The 20,497-nt window shown below is 41.6% G+C and overlaps 1 protein-coding gene across 5 annotated transcripts in view; it reads left to right on the forward strand.

The window, feature by feature from the left end:
- The first annotated feature begins 2,675 nt into the window (after window positions 1–2,675).
- Window positions 2,676–20,497, forward strand: part of LOC108035387 (zwei Ig domain protein zig-8) — a 41,033-nt gene continuing 23,211 nt past the window's right edge. For 2 of the 5 annotated variants that reach the window (XM_017110995.3, XM_050886543.1), the window contains exons 1-2: window positions 2,676–2,835; window positions 6,330–6,537. In XM_017110995.3, the coding sequence (XP_016966484.1) occupies window positions 6,498–6,537 (40 nt within the window). In that variant the 5' untranslated portion in view covers window positions 2,676–2,835; window positions 6,330–6,497. Of the gene's footprint in view, window positions 2,836–6,247; window positions 6,538–20,497 lie in introns of all 5 variants that reach the window. The other 3 variants (XM_017110994.3, XM_050886542.1, XM_017110997.3) reach the window with 3 other exon arrangements.

The raw sequence follows: 20,497 nt of genomic DNA on the forward strand, positions 1-20,497 counted from the left end.
AGTAAAATATGAGCTTGCAAAAAAATGTATACAATTTTTGCTAACGAAAATTCTTGAGCTTAAAATTTGCATTTGTTATTACTTCGTCGGTTTGCAGATGCAATTGTTGAATATGCAACAATGCCCCAGAACAGAATCTCCAGTCCGCACCTCCTCCAGCGCTATAACTCGGTTAGCAGATTTAATTCCAAGCCAGATCCTGATTGTATTACAATGTGGGCGGAATCACACCCTTCCATTTGAATGTGGGGAGAGCCCAGAAATATTCGTAGAACATTTTCATAAATCATAAAATTTTAGCTCAGCAAATGAACTGCATTTGCCACGGGGCTGCTGAGCTAGGGGAAATGTTTTGTAAGATGCCAAATGAGTGAAGACCTAAGCAGAAACCAAAAATAAAAAAAGAACTTTGGCACTTACTCGAAACAATAAATATTTGGCTTCCCCCAAAGCCATTAATCATTCAAGAAAACTTTTAAAGAGTTTTGCTATTGCAAAAGTTGAAATTAAAAATAAATTGTATAACTCCCCACCTGAAAGTAAGCACCTATTTTAAAGTTAATTATAAAAGCCAATATATACCTCAAGAGTTTAGTTTTCAATCAATTTTAAAGTGCATTTTGTAGTCGCCTACTTGAGTGCTAAACCAATTTCGGCAACAATACTTTCTGTGCAACTAAATTGGAAACTTTTGGTTTTTTGCCTTTTCGTAAAGTTTCTAAAACCGAGCAAGTACCGAATGCTGCTCATTACACTGCAGCCACGCCCCCAGCTATGCCCCACCGCCCACTTAACCCACCAGCGACCCACCAGACTTTTAAACACCTCTGACAATATGTGCAGAAAGTTGATAACCGTACAAATGTTACGGGGTCGTGTCGGTTAGGAGTTGTGGCAAACTTTTCCCAGGTGGACTAGGAGTGGGTGGTGGCAGGCTGGTGGGGGGTCAAGGTCAGCGGGATGCCGGGCCGTAATCGGCTTGTTTAATTAGCTCAGTAAGCCCCACCTGGATGGGCATTATGCGGCTGTCGGAATAAGATGCTCTGATTGAAAGTGTCGCGCGGCTTGCCACAAAAGCGACAACTAATTGCCACATAATCAACAACAGCAGCCGAGGCAGCGGCAACCACAAAAACAAGGGACAACTACAGCCACTCTGTTGGGGGGTGGGGCTTGGCGGCCCTTTGCGTGGGTGGGGGTGCGACCTCACAAGTGGGTGGGTGGATTTTGAACACTTGCGGTTTTTACCAACTCAATTTACGCTAATTACTGCCTTTCGCTCCAGCGATAACTGCTGTCAGCTGCCTCGCTTCCCCGCCATTTTCCCCGATTTTCATCATCCCGATTCCGCTTTCCCTTTAAAAAGCGGGAAATCCCACGGCCAGGTCCCCGGGATCCCCCCGTCTGCCAAGCATTTCCATACGCCACGCGAATTTATATTGTCATTAGCTCTTTTTGTGCCAACTCCAGTGAATTTTATTGAAATCCCTGCCTTCTGGCCACATTATCCAATTCGCCGTAAAAATGGCTAAGGGAGTGTAAGAGAACGTTGAAATTTCCCAGTACATGCGCCGTATTTTTATAAGTTTGCTCTTTGACACTGACCTAAGGCTGTCAGTCTTGCTTAAGATATTGTCTGAGGCAGACGGATGCTTCGTTCCATATAGAAAAGAAGTACGAAAATATGAAATTCAAATTTTAATAAAGTTCTTAACATTTTTTACAATTAAAGCCAAAATTCAAAAGGGCAACTAATAAAATAAATACATATATAATATTTTTGACTTATTTCTAAAATTATTAAGCTAATTAAAAAATGAATAACAATATGGGGTTGAATAAGTTAACAACCCAAAACTCCAACTATTTAAACTCTAACTCCAATATTTTAATTTAAACAAAAAATAAGAGAGATGCTTAGAGGGTCCTATAAAAAATAAAATAGTTTAGTAAGTTCATAAAAATATGAATAAACTCTTTACAGCTTAAACCTTTTAATTTTTTAAGAATGACAAATGTTATTTAATATTCATGAAAGAGGGTTTATTTACTCTTTATGATCGTCCACATTATTTTATTAGGTAACTCTGTCCATTTTAAGCAAGAGCTAGAATTAGGTTTACGTGCTAAAAAAGCTTTTTAATGGACCTCTTTAGAAACCCTTTATAACTGATTTACACTTTTGTGCTACTCTTATCTATTACTCCCTCCCTCCACCATAACCATAAACAAAATTATTACCTTTCATTTCCATTTAATTTCCCCAGCGTTTAAGCTCCCACCATGAAAATCAACTTAACCCCTTAAAAACAGAATCGTTAAACAAGAACATAATTCGGCGTCATTAAGCTATTCCCCCTGTTGCCACTAACAAAATAATCGCAAATATCCAAAACTATTTGAGACATTTTAATGTAAGGCCTTGAAAGAGCATTTGGTTTAAGAGCTAAGAGAAAACATGGATAAAGCACGGCGAATTCAGCGGGAGTGTTTCACTCGGCACACGATTTCCCACCCCGCTTTCCACCACATTTTCCCGAGACGAAGACAACAAACCCGAATCGCCGCTGATAAAGGCTCGTGCGAGTTCGGGAAATCCCCCCGGAGGCCCCAGAAAAGTGCTCCACTGCTGGCAGAAATCAGTTTCAGTTTCTGTTTCAGTTTCAGCGCGACATCGACGGTGAACGAAAGGCGAAGGCGCGGAAAAGAGCGTGGAAAACCCAAATAAAAAGTTGATGGAAATGTGAGGCCCGAATACGTGAGGCGCGACATTTTCCGGACCAAAGTGTGTGTGTGCCAGGGCCTGTGTGTTTTTGTGACTAGGGGCAAAAGTGTGTGAGTGCAAACCGATAAGAAAAGCGGGCACAATTGGGTCGTAAATTTTGGAAAACGTGTGAAAACGCAGGAAAAGCCTCATTGCCCCATTGCCGGCAGTCGAAAATTGAATGACCTTTTGTCGCTTTTGTGCTGTTCCAGTTATTGCCATTGCTGTTGTTGCTAAGTCAAAACGTTCTCGGCACGCGAATATTTTACGACATCGTCTCCAAAAATTATATACCGAAAAGCAAAAAAAATGTAATATGAAATCTAACGAAATTCAGTGCGTGTTAGCAGCTTGTCAGCTGTGGCAGGCGACAAAAGACCAGACTACAAGCAGAAAGCCAGAGCTAGAATCCAAACAAATTATAAAAGTGTTAAACGCCCACACAACGACCTCCGGCCCCGCCCCCTGGGCCGCCTCATTGGCATGCAGCAAATTAAGTTGTTTTATATTTAGACGAACTGGGGGAGCCCAGACCCCAAAACACAAATTAACAAATTAAAACAACACAAAAGAGCTAAAAAGAACGGGGAAATCTATGAATCTTTGATCTGCGTCAAAACAGAAATCGCCGCCACAAATATCGAGCGTTAATACACTTTTTGGTGAAATCCAATATTGTGGCCCCCTGGCGAAACACTAAAAGAATGTGACAAAAATTAATAGAAAACACATAAAATATTAACGGAAAACAAGTGTGCTGGGAAATTTACGACAGACTGATCACACTGCGTATGCGCAATGTGACGCTGGGAAAAGAACCGAAATACACACATCTCATATGATGATACGATAGGATGCTGTGGCTGGTTGGGAAAATCAAGTTTCCTTGGGAGAAACTTTCACTTGTCGCAACTGCATTTGTTGATGGCAAACTTTTGTCAAGTGTCAAGTACTTTGGCTTCTCAGCGTTTTCCTTTCTTGTGCCAGCACTATTGTTTTGTAGTATCAACTTTTAATGCCACCAGCTTATGTGGAATCCCGCCTGCCATACCCAAACACAATTAAGTTCTTTCTTTGTTCTCGCACATAATGCCCATGTTGCCGATAAAAAGAGAAAACCTTGCTCAATAAAATATTCATGCAGCAGGAATTAACCGACACACACAATGGGGCAGAAACAAAGGCCAGGACTGCCCCTGGGGGGAAAAAGGGTACGGGGTGGGTGGCAAATTAAACCCACCCGGAACTAAAGTTGCCTCCTAATCACAGTTACTAAGCATTAGAGCAGACACTGCCCCCGAGCTGAGTAGCAAAATGCAGACGCTTACAATTAGAAAGAGAGGCAGGAGGACACTTGGAAAGAGACGGGCATAGCGGGCCGAGAAAGAGACAGGCAGATGCAGAGCAATTGAGTGCGTTAACACTTTTGAGAGACACTGCTGACGTTGGCAGGAGTCTCAGACTCCGTCTCCGAGTCCTTAGTCCTTGCCCTGGGCCTTGTCCTCCTGACTGCCACATTCCCGGACACCCTGCCCCTCTCTAATTCCATTACGGAAGCAACAGTGACAAGTGGCCAAGGGTTCTAGGCAGGATTCCGCGGATAGTCCCTGGAGCAGACGAGAGGGACAACATGTCAGCTGCAGCCACTTCTGATTGAAGTCACACAGTGAGGATCCTGCAGAGAAACAAATTAGAGACAGGAATAAGGAATGAGTTTGATACTTTCAAATGATAGAATTTCTTTTACTGAAAAATCTGTTAAAAAATAAATTTGCTAGAAACAATCTTCTTATTATAATTTTCGAAATATGTTCGTTTTCTGGTTTTAGTATTTATCTATAATTTATAATTTATATTTAATTTGTTCGTATTTAGATTTTTTTTATTCGAAAATCTTTTAAAAACAAATATTTTACTTATTAAATTTTAAATAAAAAATCCTATATCTCTACCCCTAAAATCATTATCATTTCTATGATTATAATTTGAAATCCATTCATATTTTTCCGTGTACTGTAATTTTTCTTTTTTCTTTGCGTGTCGAATGAGCCCTGCATTTGAACTCGGACCCTAATCTCTTCCCGGTCCTCATTAGTGTGTCTGTCGCTTTCGACCCAGCGAAGTTTGCAATTAATTAAGTTTTAATTAATTTCACACAGTGTGGGGAGCATTTTTCCAGAGAAAAACACACCGTTTTCCAGGGCGTGTGAAAAAGGCAATTCCCCAGCAAATGTTTAACAAATTAGATGTGAGGGAAATGCCGAAGTAGCAGTAAAGTTTTTCCCCTGGGCAGGGCAATTGATTGATGCCAAAGTGAATGGATGGCAGCAGGTCTGAAAATAGCCGCAGGCGGATATATGTGGAAAAGAGGCGTGACGGCTTTGAACAGTCTTCCGAAAACTCCTAATAATTTTCGGGTTCCCCAGGGGCGGGGATTTATTTTTGTAACCGGACACATGCCACCGAAGTTTTGGTCCCCATGAAATATGCAGGGGCAGCTGACCAGCGGCTCAGACGAACTTTGGTCAATAACCGATTCTGCTTTATGCATTAACCATAATTAACTGTATGATGTGAGCAGGTTTTTCAAAGGAGTTACGTTTGGGCGTTGCCCCAAACCCAGGTCCTTATAATTTGTAGTGTAAACTTTCAAGTGTCCAAGGTGAGGGTAAAGTAATTGTTCTTGAGCTTTTTTAATCCTTAAGGGAAAATTATTCTTAGATTTTAATCCCCTTAATAAAGACAAGCAGGAAATTCCTTTCCTTTTTGCCAAGTTTTGGTAAACAATGTATTTTACTTACCAGGCACTCCATCAAAATCTGGCTTATCAGCCCCGACAAAAACACAAATTTAATCAATTTATGTTCCATAACAACAGGGGGAGAGGCGGCCGAAAACAACGGGAACAGGACAAATGAAATTCCCTTTAAAGCCTCTTTAGCCCCAGACGAAAATCAATTCTTTTTGGGTAGGTTCCAGGCGGAGAGAAAATAAAAAGTCGTTCATGGAAATGCGAAACGAACAGGGCAACAAAAAATATTATTCCGGCCTAGGACGAGCCAAAAGAGCAAATACAATTGCAACTGCAGTGCAACAGCAGCAACAGCAATAAGGACGAAAAACAACCAGGACAATGCTGAAAAAGTTCAACAAACGAACGTTAAAGGATTAAACTGTCTGCCATTGATATTAAGTGTTTTAAATGTCATTGCAAGTGTTTAATTCACGCGAAACGAGAAGAGAGAAGCGGAAGCAGGCTCAGCTGCAGAGAGAATAATTGTCCCTTACTTGAAAACCAAACCATTATTTTTTAAAATTATAAGCCATAATGAAATCTAAAGAAATCTTTCAATGGTTTCTGTAAATCATATTTAAATATTTTCTTAGGAGAAACATATACTGTTTTCCAATAGCCTAATAAAATTATCAAAAATAAACAAAAAAAATATTATAAATATATATTCCCAATTGTTCTCTCTGTAGAAGGCCCTAATAGAAGCAGAGACACAAAAAAGTGTTGTGTGTGAACAGGGGAAATCAAAACAAAAATATATCTTGCCCACAGAGATAGCCATAGATCAAAGCTCGCAAAGCAAACAAAGTGCGAATTGATAGGACGCAGAGCCAACCTTATAAAGTGTTAGGAAACGGCATAAATCGAGGATTGGAGGGAAAGTGAAAAAGTATAGCTGCAGCGCAAGAAGAGACCGCAAATCGAGTGGGTCATCGCAAAATGTTGACCCTGTGGACGGCACTTTTCTGCTGCCTGACGGGTAAGTCAAGCACCTCCTCCCCGCCAGCCTCCTCCTCCCACAGGATCCCTGCATATAGCCTGCTTAAGCATGCGTAAGATTATCAGCAATATATATACACATACCATATAGGCCCAGCAACCCGCTCAAGGTTGTTATTGTTGCCGCCTCGCCGGGCGCTGAATCCTTTTAAAAACATTTGTGGTTCGGGCTGCGAAAATCCTGATTTATGTTTCTGCCTGCTGCGTTGTCCTTGCAGTCCTGTGCTGCTGCTCTGACATGGCCACTGCCAACCGCAGCAGGAGCAGCGAAAGCGATGGAACACGCAGAGAAAAGTCTGTCCTTTGTAATGGTATATCAGAACCACTGACTCAAAATTGTATTTTATATTATAAATGTGAGATCTGCCTTTTATATGTATAAAAAAATCTTTTTTTATACGTATTTTTCAGGTTTATTTAACTTAATTTTATAAAAAGAACATAGTTCATTTGGGGTTAATACTATCCATCAAAAAATCAATACCTAATATATACATCTAGTTTAAATAAATTTCTTATCCCTTAAGTATTTGATATTTATATATATATATACATAATTTCATTTATTTTCGGAATTTTTGGCCACATTTTCTCCCTGTGTAAAAGTGAAAGACCAACGTGGAGCCAAAGCAAACAAATGCGGTCGCTTGGGGTCGTTTTTAAGGGCATATCGCATAACAGCAGCTCCATTGAGGAATGAGAACCGGGGGTTAAGGGTTATGGAGTGCGGAGTGCGGTTCGTTGAGGGGTTAAGGTTGAGAGGCGCCTGGTGTCACTGCACTTTAAATTTTAAACGCGCTCCAAACACACACAAATTGCTTTCTACACATAATTATGCATAATTGAAAAGTGTAATTATGCCCGAGACTCTGACTTTATGAGCCGCAAACTGTGAGCTCAATCAGGCGAAAAGCAACAGTTGTGGGTGGTTGGCTCTCACACAGTGGGTGGCTGGTTGGCTTGCTGGCTGGGTGGTGCTGAGGCAGACGAACCACCAGGCCATCCACTCAAGCGCAATGTTTATGAGTCGCAAGTCCTTTTAATTGCGTGCCGCCTGCAAAGAGCAAAGGGCAAGAAAGAGCCAAGGAGTCCTGGCAGTCTGCCCTACGCCCATGTCCTTGCTCCCTCCTGCCCATTAAAACTCCTACTGACATCACCAGACCTTTCTTGAGAATGGCTGGAAATTAAATGGAAAGTATATGGCCATCTCTAAGACTTCGATGTATAAAATGTTACTTTCTTTAAGAGTTGGGCTCTCTTCTAAATGTTATATTTATATTTATCACTTAAAAATTTTATAAGATTATACCAACTTAAAATAATGTATTACAAAACCTTAAAAAATGGCCTAAGAGCTTAGTACTAAAATGTATAAAGGCAATAGGAAGTCACTGCAATACATATTTTAAAGGCCCAAAAATGTTTAGTTAGTAAAGTTTTATGTATTTTATGTATTTTCTGTTTTTTTTTCTGTTTTATTTAAATAAATAACTCTCAAAATGAGCTGACAAGGCAGCACTTTTCCCCAATGATCTTTATAAATGTGTGTTCTCCCTGCCTGTGACAGATATGTTTGTCATTCAATGTTCGAGGGCTGTGTAAGCAAAAACTTATCGATCCTAACACTACGAGTACACCTGTACAGTGCACACTCTCCATCCATTCGGCTTTATTTCTTTGCCATTCTGGCAGCCAACTTTTCATTGTTTGTGTCCTTTGTTTGGGCCCTGGCTCCTGCCCGTTTTGGCCATGTGTTTTTATTGCATTAATTTTTATGGTCGCTTGCTTTTGTTGTTCCTCAGTTGCTTTTGTTGTTGTTATTGCTGTAGCTTTTTGGGGTATTTTGTTTTTTGTGTTATTGTTTTTGTTTGTTATTGTTGCTGGCAGCGTCGCCGTCGACTGCTCTTGTTTTACTTAGCTGCGTATGCCCCAAAGTAATAAAGCGAATTGGTTTTCTTCAAATAATTTCCATTTTAAATCCAGTTGGCAAATCCCCGCCCACTTTGGAGGATTGCTGGTATTTTCTTTCGCTTTTTTTAGCATTTCCCTTTCCGCATTTTGTTGTTGAGTGGCGCTAAGCAAAAGTGGCTTCAGTTTCCCGCCTCAGATTGTTTCTAAAGTTTCGGCCGAGATTTGTTGTCGTTTGGCAAAAAGTGGCAAGTGGCTTCGGCAATTGTTTCCCTGGCGCTGATCCCTCTATATATATCTGCTACTTGAATATTCCCACTCCGATGGGCCCCCGATTTCCTTGTACTGTCAGTTGTCAAAGGAGGCCTCAAAATTTAATTGAAATTTAGTGTAAACACAATGACAGGCAGTCGATTATCCTGCTGCGGCGGCTCCAACAGCTCCTGCTCCAATTCCTTTTCCTTTTCCTGTTCAACTCGCTTACACGCAAAATGCACAATATGTATAGACATAAATGTACTGGAAAAATATATTTAGCTCCATTTTAAATTTGAATTATTTTTTGCAAGCCACTTTAATATTTTTAATATCAAAATAACCGTACTATACTATAAAAAGTGGCTTAGAATAATACCCGAAAATTGAAATCACCTTAAATATTTATTAGTATATTTTTAAGATACCAATAGAAAAATGTAAGCAATGTGAGAGAAGGGCCAAATTGTTCTCCCTGTATTATTCGCTATACTTCCCGGGCAAATCCTTTTGCGCGCAAATCCTGTCAACTTCGGCTTGACTTTCCAATTTGCCATCGTTCGCCCCTTGTATGTGTCAAAAAACTTGGAGTCGACCCCGCGAAGCCCTCGCCTAGCTGGTGCCCCCTGAACCCGCAGAACATAGCATTTCACACGTGTCACTGAGCAGTGAGTTGTTGGCTGTCAAGATGCCACAGCCCCCGGTCCTGCACACCTCCGACTGGAATCTAACCCGCTGCCAAGACAACCACCAACAGAATGGGGGGCAGAACTGTATCGGGTCTGTATTAACATTCACCGCCACCCCGCCCACTTTTTCCGATTTCCCCCCCCTTTTTTGCCACCAGCCCCTCGAAATTGTTTGCCTATTTGCTTTGTGCATATGGAAATGAAATGGCAAACAAGAATGAGAGCTGAAGTGGAGCAAAGAAAGTCAGGGAGAAATTACGTTGACACAGGCAAAGGCTCCCAGATACACGCATACACAAGCGCGGAGAAAGGAAGGCTCACACACACCAACGCCATCGGGAATTGGCCAAGTTAGTACCCCCCACCCCCAATAGCACCCCATTTTCCCTCAACTTACGACAACAGCTTAATGAAATTATTTACTGTTTCACTTCCAATTCACTTTACTTGGAAGGCGATTTTTAAAAAGTAACATACAAGGAACTGTTTTGGAATGCATTATGGAGGAATATGAACAAATTAATCAATTTTAATGAAATACTTAAATATATTACTAGCAAAAAATGAAAACACAAATACAATATATTTTAATTGCGCTCATATGTTTTGCGGATTTTATTATTATTGCTTATATAAAATGCTGTTATCTCATGCATTAAATTTTTACATATTTCTAAATCCCATAGCCCAGGGCTTAGCACTCCAAAGAGTGCCTAAATAACCATCAATACCACGAAGGAATGTGCATTTGCCTGTCCAAATTAATCCAGCAATTAAATTGCATAGTACTAATAAAAGGATAACAAATCAATGAAATGCTTCATAAAATGGATTTAAATTACACAAGTATTGTTAGCTTAATTAAAATGTGAGCATTGTTCAATTTAATTTTGGCACTTGCAAATGCAATGGAATAACTTGAGGGCACTGGGTGGTCCTGGGAAGTGAGTAACAACAGTTACACTTGTTTGCAGATTAAGGAACCAATGGGCACAGCCCAGTGGATCATAATCGCGCCCTGATTAACGATATGCCATAACTCAACCATGATACCGGAACCACTTTATCACGCTCCATTTTAACCCTTTTCTTGCCAATTGCCACCCAGAGCGTTGATTGCCCCTTTTTAACCCTTTTTTAAATGGGCAGAGTGCGCTTGAAAAACTTGAAAAATTCCAGAGCTCCTCGTGTTTCGCCTTTTTGGGTTGGCAGTTCATTTGAATTGTTTTTGTTGGGCTGCCATTCGTATCCCCTGTAATGGGGTTGCCTATTTTCAATTCTGCCCCCCTGTTCATTTCTTTATTCTGCTTATCGGGCGGCGGCAACAAAAAGCTGAGAAAAATAAAGGCGAATAGAAGCATGAACAAATTGTTTACGGATGTGTTTGCGACCCGCTTCTCTGGCAACCGAAAATACAAAGGGTGAAAAAGCAAACCCCAAACCGAAACCGAGAAAAGGATGTAGCAGAAATTCATAACAAACTACATTTCATGGCTTTCTCCGACTGTGTGTGCTCTGAGGAAATTCACTTGACTTTTGGCCACCGTTTTTTTTTCAACTCAATTTTTTCCATTTTTTCTTGGCTTCTTCGACTGCGACTGGAGGCATAAATAAGCTCTGGGCCAGGCCAAATCGGACTGCTGCAGTTTTCGCCATTCCGGGCCAACAATGGCCAATAGGTAGCACACACAGCGCACTTATTTATGGCTATTTGTCGGCGGAGTTGGCCAGGACTTTCATGGCATCTTTATGGGGCCCTCACTGTATGCATATCGCAGCGTCGAAAGTTTGCAACTTTAAAGTCAACAGACTGCGAGTCGCAAAAATAAAAACACATTTTGCCCCAGAAGAAGTTTACTTAGCAGTTTCTTAGTTGGCTTTGCCTAAGCTTTTCTAACTTTTCGCCAAGTTTTTTGTGTTTGGCCATATCCGTTGCCAAGGGTTTCCTCTTAATCATCTCTGCCAATAAGTGTTGAACAAATGTGTATCTTATTTATTGCCTCCTTAATCCTATCCAGACACTTGAAAATCATCACGCATATCAGTTTTTCATTATATTTTCCTTATGGCATTCGGCCTTTTTCAATGGCAATTGAAGTCAATTGTTGACATAATTGCCAACAGCAGACTTCTAGGACAACATCCCTTCGAGCCCGGCTGGCTTTTATTATCACGCTAAATTGATTTTGAATTTAGTCCAATGTTTATGGTCAAATGATTTCATTTTTGTGTCAGCCAGCCAGGGGGGTGGCACAAGGTGGTAAAGCCAGGACGGGCGATGGAAAACCTTGCCTCAATTTTTGCCCTTTGTCTAACTTATAAATCATTTGTGCGGCGATGCGTGAGCAAACGGCCCAAAGAGCTTTAAGAACCGACCGGGCCGAGGGATAATCCCGATCCAGGGGCCCAAAAATAAATATGTGAAACGAGGTAAAAATGAAAGCCGATGCCCCGAAAGTAATCCCCAATCGATTTAAAAAAAAAAAGAGGAAAAGCGAGACTCATTGAATGAATTTCCGTTCGCCATTTTTGGTGACTTTGAGCGAGGTTGCCTCTTTGCATGTGCGCTGCTTGCGGAGGAAGTCTCTGGTGTCGGGGAGTGTGTATACATTTTTCATGTATTTCATATCCATTAAGTTCAAAGCGAAAGATGTGCCCGGACAGGCGGCAACATCGGCGGAAGCGTCTAATGTATTGGCTCCGACTCCACTTGGGCTCCGGTTGCCAGTCTCAGTCCCTGGGATGCTGCTCGTGCACCTCCTGAGAGCCACCCCGAGCCACCTAGCTCCTCCTGATTGCCCCACTCTGCTCGTCGGCTGGCGACGTTGAAATTTCAATTACTCAAGCAAAATGATAAATGAACTTGTAGCCGCAAATTTTTGCTTTGCCTTTTGTCTCGGCCACCTCGACCCGTCCCGCTTTCACCACTCTCCGCCACTTTCTTCCGACCAAAAGCCATTACGAAGACAGCCCACTAAGTGTGTGGGCGTGGCGGACATGTGTGTTTTGTAGCGTGTGCAACTTTTGCCAGCTACCCAATGTTTGACAGTTTTTCGCACGAAGCGGACCAGCATAGTGGCTCATTAAACTTTACCAACTCTTCCGGCAAAAGGCCACAAAAAAGAAGAACATGTCCTGACTTAAATACAACGTTGCAGGATATTATTGTCTGGTAAAAAGAAGTCAAATGGTTTGCGACTTGCGGTTGGAAAAACATGTGAAAACGCATATTTTAAAGTAACAATAAAAAAATTAACATGTTCCACTCATGAAATTTATTTAATACCAAGGTTCTAAGCTTGCTTTCTTATCCGTTTTGTGCTATGTATTTAATAAAAGTTATGAAGCTAAATATGTGCAATTTGTTTAAAATTTGATATTGTTTCATCCCCCTTACATAAAACATTAAGTAAGTTAAAAGCCCTCAGCCGAAGCACTTAATTTCCTCACTTCCAATGTGGCTTTCCACAGTTAAATACCCTTTGAGTGCACACTTTTATAACGCACTGTTTGGCCGAGTTCAACAAAGTTGTTGGGCCCAGAGCGAGAAGGCAGTCCGGTCCTAGTTTATTTTAATAATATTTGCCTGGCCTGCAGCTCGAGTTGTCGTGACTGCAGTTGCAACTATGCAGTTGTAGCTGCCACTGTGCAATTGCAGCTGAAGTTGCACTGTTGCTCTTAATTAGCGACTGAAATATGCGGCAGCGTTTTGGATTAAGCTGGCATGACAACTGCAACTAGAGCGGCTTCATTAGGTCCAAGGAACTTCAACAAACCCACTCGGTGGCCCCCACTCATATGTGCCCACTCCACAGGCCCTTGAGAATTCAATCACTCAAATGAAAAATTCAACATACATTTCCAGGACGCTCATCAATATTCAGAAGCTGTTTGCTGTTGTATCCGTTGGTGCACAGAAAACTAAAATGTATCTATGAGATATTATTTTTATATACTTATTATAAAAATGCAATATGCTGCAATAAGCTTATATTTTTTTTGAGGTTTGGATTTTTTTTACCTCTATTTGGTATCATCCATCTGATATTCACGTTCGTCCTTCTGCTCAGTGAGCCACTGCAAACTCCCTTCGACATCCACTTAATTGCACTTCATTCATAGCTAAGCAACAGCAATCCTGCAGGACGGAGAACGAGAAGGTGTCGGTAATGGTGTGAAGTTTTATTTCCCTTCAATGCCATTTCACACTCGCTCCAGCGAATCGGTTGAAGTAGAATGCACGGAAAAACAAAAAAATATCAGCGAAACAAAGAGAAACAGACTGTTCTGAAGCCTCGACTTGGGAATTACCATTAAAAAATTGTTAATTACCAGACCGAGAATATTTGAGATTGTTTATTTCCCACTAAAAAGATTTATGGCCATAAACATGTGTGGGAAATAATAAATAAAATTTTAATATCTATGTTAATGCCTAGCTAATAAGTTTATAATAAAGTTCTCTTCTTTCGAAAATAGTTGTAAATAGATTTTCTTATTTTATGTTTGTTTTAAAATACTTAAATATGTAAATCTCATTATATTGTATTTTTAATAACTCCGTTGGGTATAAATTCGTTAAGTATAAATATATTATTCGCTCTTTCTTAAATTTGCATATGTTGAAAGTGAATCTGGATATTCGCTCTTAATTCCGATATACACCCAATGAATACCCATTTCAGAGGCGCAATTCCAGAATGCAGTGCCAAGTGGATGCTGGGATGCTCGGTGGGCTGAGTGATGCGGTGGTGGGTGGCATTGGATTCGCAAGGCTGTGGGTGAAAGGTGGGTGGTGTCGGGGTGCCAGGGTGTGGGTGCTAAGGAGTGCGAAGGCGAGGGAAGCTGCCAGAACAGCGAAAGAGAAGTGCCACACAATGGGTGCAATGAGTGCGGCAAGTGGGCAAAAAATGAACAACTTAAGCCGCTCGGCTTTTGTTCGTGCCGCCTCCTCTTTTTTGGCCAAAGTTTGCAGTGCGAAATGTTGGCCACAGAAAACAAATGAGCGGTTTGCTATGCACAAAGTTTGCCGGAAACGGAAAAAACAACATTTGTGTCAATAACTATGGAAGTTTTGGATTTAATTTTAAAAATTTGATACAGCTTCGTGAGCTGAAAGAAAGTTCAGATACAAAGACAAAAGTAGTGGTTATTTTTGAAGAGTGGAGTCTGGAAGAGTGGAGTCTAACTGTGGCCCACTGTTTAAAGCACTTCTCCTCGAGATCTCCACCCTTTTTGTTCCCCTGACTTTTAAATGCGGCACGGACATTCCAATCGCTTTTGCCTTTTTGGCCTGCGGTGTTGGCCGTGGCTAAAAATTGAGACGTCACCGCCAACGCAATGGGAATAAAAAAAGTACTAGTAGACAGGGGAAAAAAGAGAGCAAACTTCGTTAATTGAATTGTTCGCTGCACGACTTCAATTGCAGGCGCTTTCTGCGCGAGTTCGATCCCTCTTTTGGACAATACTCTAGCCGCCAAAGGGGGCGGCTAGATGGCTTAAGTTTCGGAGTCTATTCTAAGCGTTTTGGTGTTTGGCACGTTTCTCGTTTTATCTCTGCTCGCCGCACAGAATCCCTGCCATTTACCATCCCACACCGCCCCCATCCGATTTGGTCTGGTCGACTAAATGTGTTGGGATCCAAAACATGTTATGTAAACACTTACGACCGCACATCTGCTGCCCTCGCCATTCTCCCTTCGACGGTTTTATTAATACAAATATTAATTTTTGCGGCCCTGCATGTGGCAGGTTTGTTTACACCGACGCCATGGCCGAACCACCCAGGAATTTAGCAACCATCCCATCCACCCCCTCCATCCCATTCCAAAGGCACGCCCCCATCGCTGGTGATGGTGTATATCATTATCCCCATTCACGCACTTCAATTTGCATGAACATGGCGAGCGGGTCCCCTTAAATTATGTTCCACAAAGGAGGAGCCGCTGCCCAAATAAGACCCCCTGGCCAGCGACCTTGACTATGGCTTCATTTTTGGTCCCCGGCTTTGAATAACTTAACCGGGCCGAGAACTTTCGAGGCCCCTTCTAAAGGGAGTGAAAGGAAATGCATTTCTGAGTTGATGAACAATGTCCATCAGGCGCAGTTCATCTTCAGATTTTAGATGATGAAGCCAGGGCGGGAAGATGCACTGGGAAAAAATATAGGGAGGTATAGATAAACAGAAAATAAAGTTATAAACTTTAATTTAAAATGATAAGCTGCATAAGATGATTTTAAAAAAGCCATTGTAAAAGCCAATTCAAATAAAATAGTTTTTTAAAATGCCAAGGTTTACTTAGCTCTTTGAAGGAACTTAAACTTATCGAACGGCAGTATTACTGTTTATAATATTTACTTCACAAAATGGATGGGTAAAATCATCTCTCACGAAATTGCCATATTTTTTTAAGATCCTTGCATCAATATTACATCAAGGTAAAAGAATCTGGGGTCCAGTTTTTTCCCCAATGTGCACACGGGCAATCGCACCTGGGCTGACCCACCTGACCCAGTTGAAGGTTGCCAGAATGGTTGGGGAAAAGGGGTCAGAAGGTCGAGGATGGAGGCGGTGGAAGATGAGTAAACTGAGGCGCAGCGAAGGAGGCTGCAGGCCAAAAAACTCGGGAAAGGGGAATCCCATTGGGGTACATTAGCTTTGAGGAAAACTTTGCGGAAAACTTTTGTCCTTTGCGGTTGTGGCCCGGCTCCAAAGGGTTTGTCTTTAATCTGCGGATAGTTCAGCAAACTTGTCGTTGGAAACTACAAATCAAACTATTTTCTACTTAAGGGGACACTTCTGTCGATTTTTTGAGTTCGCAATTGGTTGCCTTATTGCTTTGGTCAGGGCATGGGAGAAATTTCATTTTGTTGTGGCCGAATTTTCTGCTTCGGTTAATGTTGCCATTCCGAAAGATGTTGATTCTCGAGAATTGCACTGGGCCTGTACATCCTGCGCCAGGAGCGGGCCAATCCCAGTGCCTTTTCCCCGACCAATACAAACTGCAGCAGGTCTCGGCAGACGGAATGCGGCAATTGCTCGCCCGGCTGCCTGCTTGGCTGTATCCTTTTTACACTCAAAATAATACTTTATTGGAACCAAATCAATGTTATAAGAGTTAAAGCATTTTTTGTCTTCTGCTATCCTGCTGTCTAGATAATCTTGTTGTTAGAACTATCTTCTATCTATTAAAAATATTTTTTTCTTATTTTAAAAATCTTTAACATCTTTACAAAGTTCTAAGTTTTATTATAAGCAATTTTTTAATATTTTAGATATATTAGATTATATTTTATTTTTGTCTGAGGAAAAAGTGTCTTGATATTAAAACAAAAATTTATTTTTTGTTTAATACATATTTTTAGAACATAAGTTCTGTCACCTGATTTTTTTAAGTGACCTTCCTTTCCCAATCCCAGCAGCAACCCAATTTCTCTCAGCCGAGAGAGCTTGGCAAATATTTTCTTAATTAGTTGCTGCCAAGGCTTTTCCGGCTCACGAAAAAGTGCAGCAAAGCCAGAAGAGAGAGTGGGAGTGGGAGTGGGGGGAAAACGAAAAGGCGGTTGCGTTGGTCAGTTGTCAAGTGTGAAAAATTGCAGCTCAAATTGCAGTACAAAATGGCCTCAAGCACTCGTTAAAAGTCACGCAGCACGCAGAGCAGAAATGTTTCCAAATTTATGCGTATGAAAACAGAAATTATATTAATTACAACAGTCAGCGGGGGGCTAGGGTGGGGCGCACATTAAATTGCAGCTGCGACGGAAACAACGAAAACATCGTCGCCAAGGGGTTAAGCAACACTTGACATTTGGCCCCCTTTTGCGTCCCACCACTGGGCGCATAAAAATTGCATAAAATTTGCATGTCAAAAGTGCGTCTCGAGTTCTCGAGCCACCCCAGCACCAGCCGCCTCGCCCCACCTCTGGTCCACCCCAGTCGGCCATCATCAGTGTTGTTTAGCAAGCATTTGGGGAATTTACTCTCGCTGCGTTGCAAATTCGCAATCAACATAACAATTTTGCGAAAATGCAGAGGGGGAACGCAACTTTGCACCATCAACTTGTTTATGGCTGGCTTATATAAATAAACTTGTATTTATTTCCCATCCCCCTGGCCAACGCCACATGGTGTTCGGCAGTGCATTCGAATTTAAAGATCAAGCGGCTAATTAGGGTGGCGCACACATGTTACCCGGCGGAGGGGTCTGCAGTAACCAGGAGGTACTGTACGGCAGGCCCATCATTGTCTGGCCCACAATCGGATAAGCGGAGCGTAGCACTGCGATTGTCAGAGCGTATTTAATGAGCAGACTCCCGGGTCCCCGAACCACCTAGGCCATAGATCTCCTCGTGCACCACCCAAGTGGTGCTGTTCCTGTGAAAATCACAAAATCAGTTGGCAAGAAATCACGGCAGACAGTGGCGCCTGGGGGGCTTATGAGGGGGGCCCAAAACCGCGGCGACAACATCGAAACAACGACAACGACGACATAATGCTGGCACTCTTTGCCAGGGGATTGTGTTTTTTGGGGTGATTGTTTGGCTGAATGTGTGCTTTAGTGCACTTAGCAAAATATAATATTCTTGAGATAAGTAGTCATTAAATATAGTTTAGTTAAGCAAATATTTAATGGTAATAAATTAAACTAGATTTTATATTTAGGTTCTGTGAAAGCATAAGGTAAGGTAACCGAGCTTAAATACTATTTATTTAAAAATTTTATTATCAGAAATAATTTGATCTTTAAGAGCTTAAGACCTGTGAAATTTTTAAAATAATAAATTAAGCAGAGAAAAACCTTTAAGTATATTTAATTACAGTTTTATGAATGTTTGTTTTTCGATATGATTCGTAAAGAAGTCCTAACTAGATCATATAACATTTTATTCCAGAAGAATTCTATACCAAACTCAAAAAGCTATGGATATTAAAAAATGTAAATAATACTCGGTAGCGGTATAATAATATAATACGTCCCACATTCCCTCACTTTTTATGACGTGTAGAGCAATATTTTTTCCGACTGTTAATGTCCCGGAATGACTACAAGCAGTAGGGGAAAAGCTTGCGGCAAATACCGCGATGCGTGTCTGTCTCCCTCGTTTTCGTCGATTGCATTTGAGGGAGGGAAAACTGTAGTGGCAGGGGCGGGAATTTTCCGTGAGGAAACCGACATTGTCTAGGCCGATGTTGGGGGCTTTTGTTGTTGCCTAGGCAGGATAATGACATCAATATGCTTGACAAGACTGGCAGCAGCCAGGAGCCAGTGACCTTGAAGGGAACTGTTTTGGGTAACACTCCAGAGATACGGAAAACGAGACACTGTGGCGCAACCAAAGTGGATGCCTCGAGTGCTGATGGGGCAGGGCTCCTGAGAGATGCTTCATTAGCAGACCCGCTCGATAAGAAACGGAAGTCAATGCGCTGCCAAGGAGACCCTAGCAACGCCACCTGGTCGAAAAATCTCTGGGGAATTTGACCAAAAAGTGTTACCAAAGTGGGAAGAACCGACCACAGGACTTTTTCATTAGTGCAAGTGCCGCACAGCTGCATGCCGCACACAAGCACGCACACAAAGGCGCTCACAGGGACCCGTAAGCACACACAGATACACACGCACACATGGCCAACTACCAACACGTTCCGGGCATTGCGAGACGTGCCAAAAAGCATTGCATAAGCGCAGGCGGACAACGAAATCAGTTGCGCAAAAAAGGTGGAGAGCCGGAAAAGCAGGGGGGTGGGGCAGGGGAAAGGCAGGGAAAACAAAAAATGAAACGTAAATACGGGCAAGGCGAGGACAATATTTTTGCTGCTCCTCCGATTGCTCCAACTGCTGATTCCTCTTTTTCTCGTGTGAGAAAACAAATCTCAACCACACACACCCAGATATGCGCACTGAGAGAAAAGGCCGAGGTTTTCAGAAGAAAAATGAAGTCGATATCAGGAAGAATAAATAGTATAGAATAGCAAACGAACTCAGGAGGCGATGAAATACTTTACTTTAAGACAAACTACTTGTTTCTTTAGTGATTAAAATATAAATTTGTTTGTGGTGACTAAATTTAATGTTATACTCCAGTTTTATTATTCTTGAAAATATTATACCATATTTATTTATTTACTTAAAGAATTAACACAAAATTATAGACATTCTCAAAAGATATTTTACCTAAACACCTCATCTCATTTTAAATAAAAAAGCATAGTATATACATATTATCACCCATATAATGCTCATGATAAATTTTCTATTTTCCTCCAAAGCTCTTTAAACAATACTTTATTTCAGCCTTAAACCCATCACTCCGATTGCATCACTGTATGATTGATAATTTGTTCTTTATTGCGAAACTCCTTCCGAACTAGACCCTCATATGAATACTTAATGCAGCACCATAATCCTATCTGGAAGCAGATCTCGAGCACTTCTCCGAGTGCAGTCGTTGGCAGTGCGTTTAGCAATCAGCTCACGACTTGGCAGCCAGTCCGAGTCGCAGTGACTGTCTGAGAACTTTCGTTGCGCATACGCCACGTTGCACTGCAACCCGTCCGATGGGGCGTGTGTTAATAATGCGTGACATAAACTGGGGCTCCCGACAAGTCCCGTCGATGGGACAAACGAATTGAGTTGACTCGACTTGAGTGGGGCATTTTAAGTGACAGTTTGCAGTTTGTGAGGACTTGGGAACTGAGGACAGAGAACTGTGGCACTGAGTACTGCAGACCTGGGCTGCGACTCGGGCTGGCAAATGACATTGTCATTGTTTTATTGACATGCCGCACACTCCACTCTTACAGCGAATTCTGAAGAGCTTTTTCCTTCTCCCAAACACTTAAATTTTTACTTAAAATATGCAAATAAGTACTGCCAAAGTGCCAAAGGCAAGTGCTCCTTTTACACGAACTTCCCGCCCTAATGTGAGTGTGCGAATGTGTGAGAATTCCAATTTCCTGCTCACACCCAATGCCAATCAAAAGAAAAACCCCGATCGAAGGGCGGGTGAATAAATTTACAGGCAGCCAACGAGGAAATTAAACCAAATTGAAATTGTCTCGCGCTTACACACCAAACTTTTTCGCCTTAT

This window comes from Drosophila biarmipes, chromosome 3L, assembly GCF_025231255.1.
Source record: "Drosophila biarmipes strain raj3 chromosome 3L, RU_DBia_V1.1, whole genome shotgun sequence".
NCBI lineage: Eukaryota > Metazoa > Arthropoda > Insecta > Diptera > Drosophilidae > Drosophila > Drosophila biarmipes.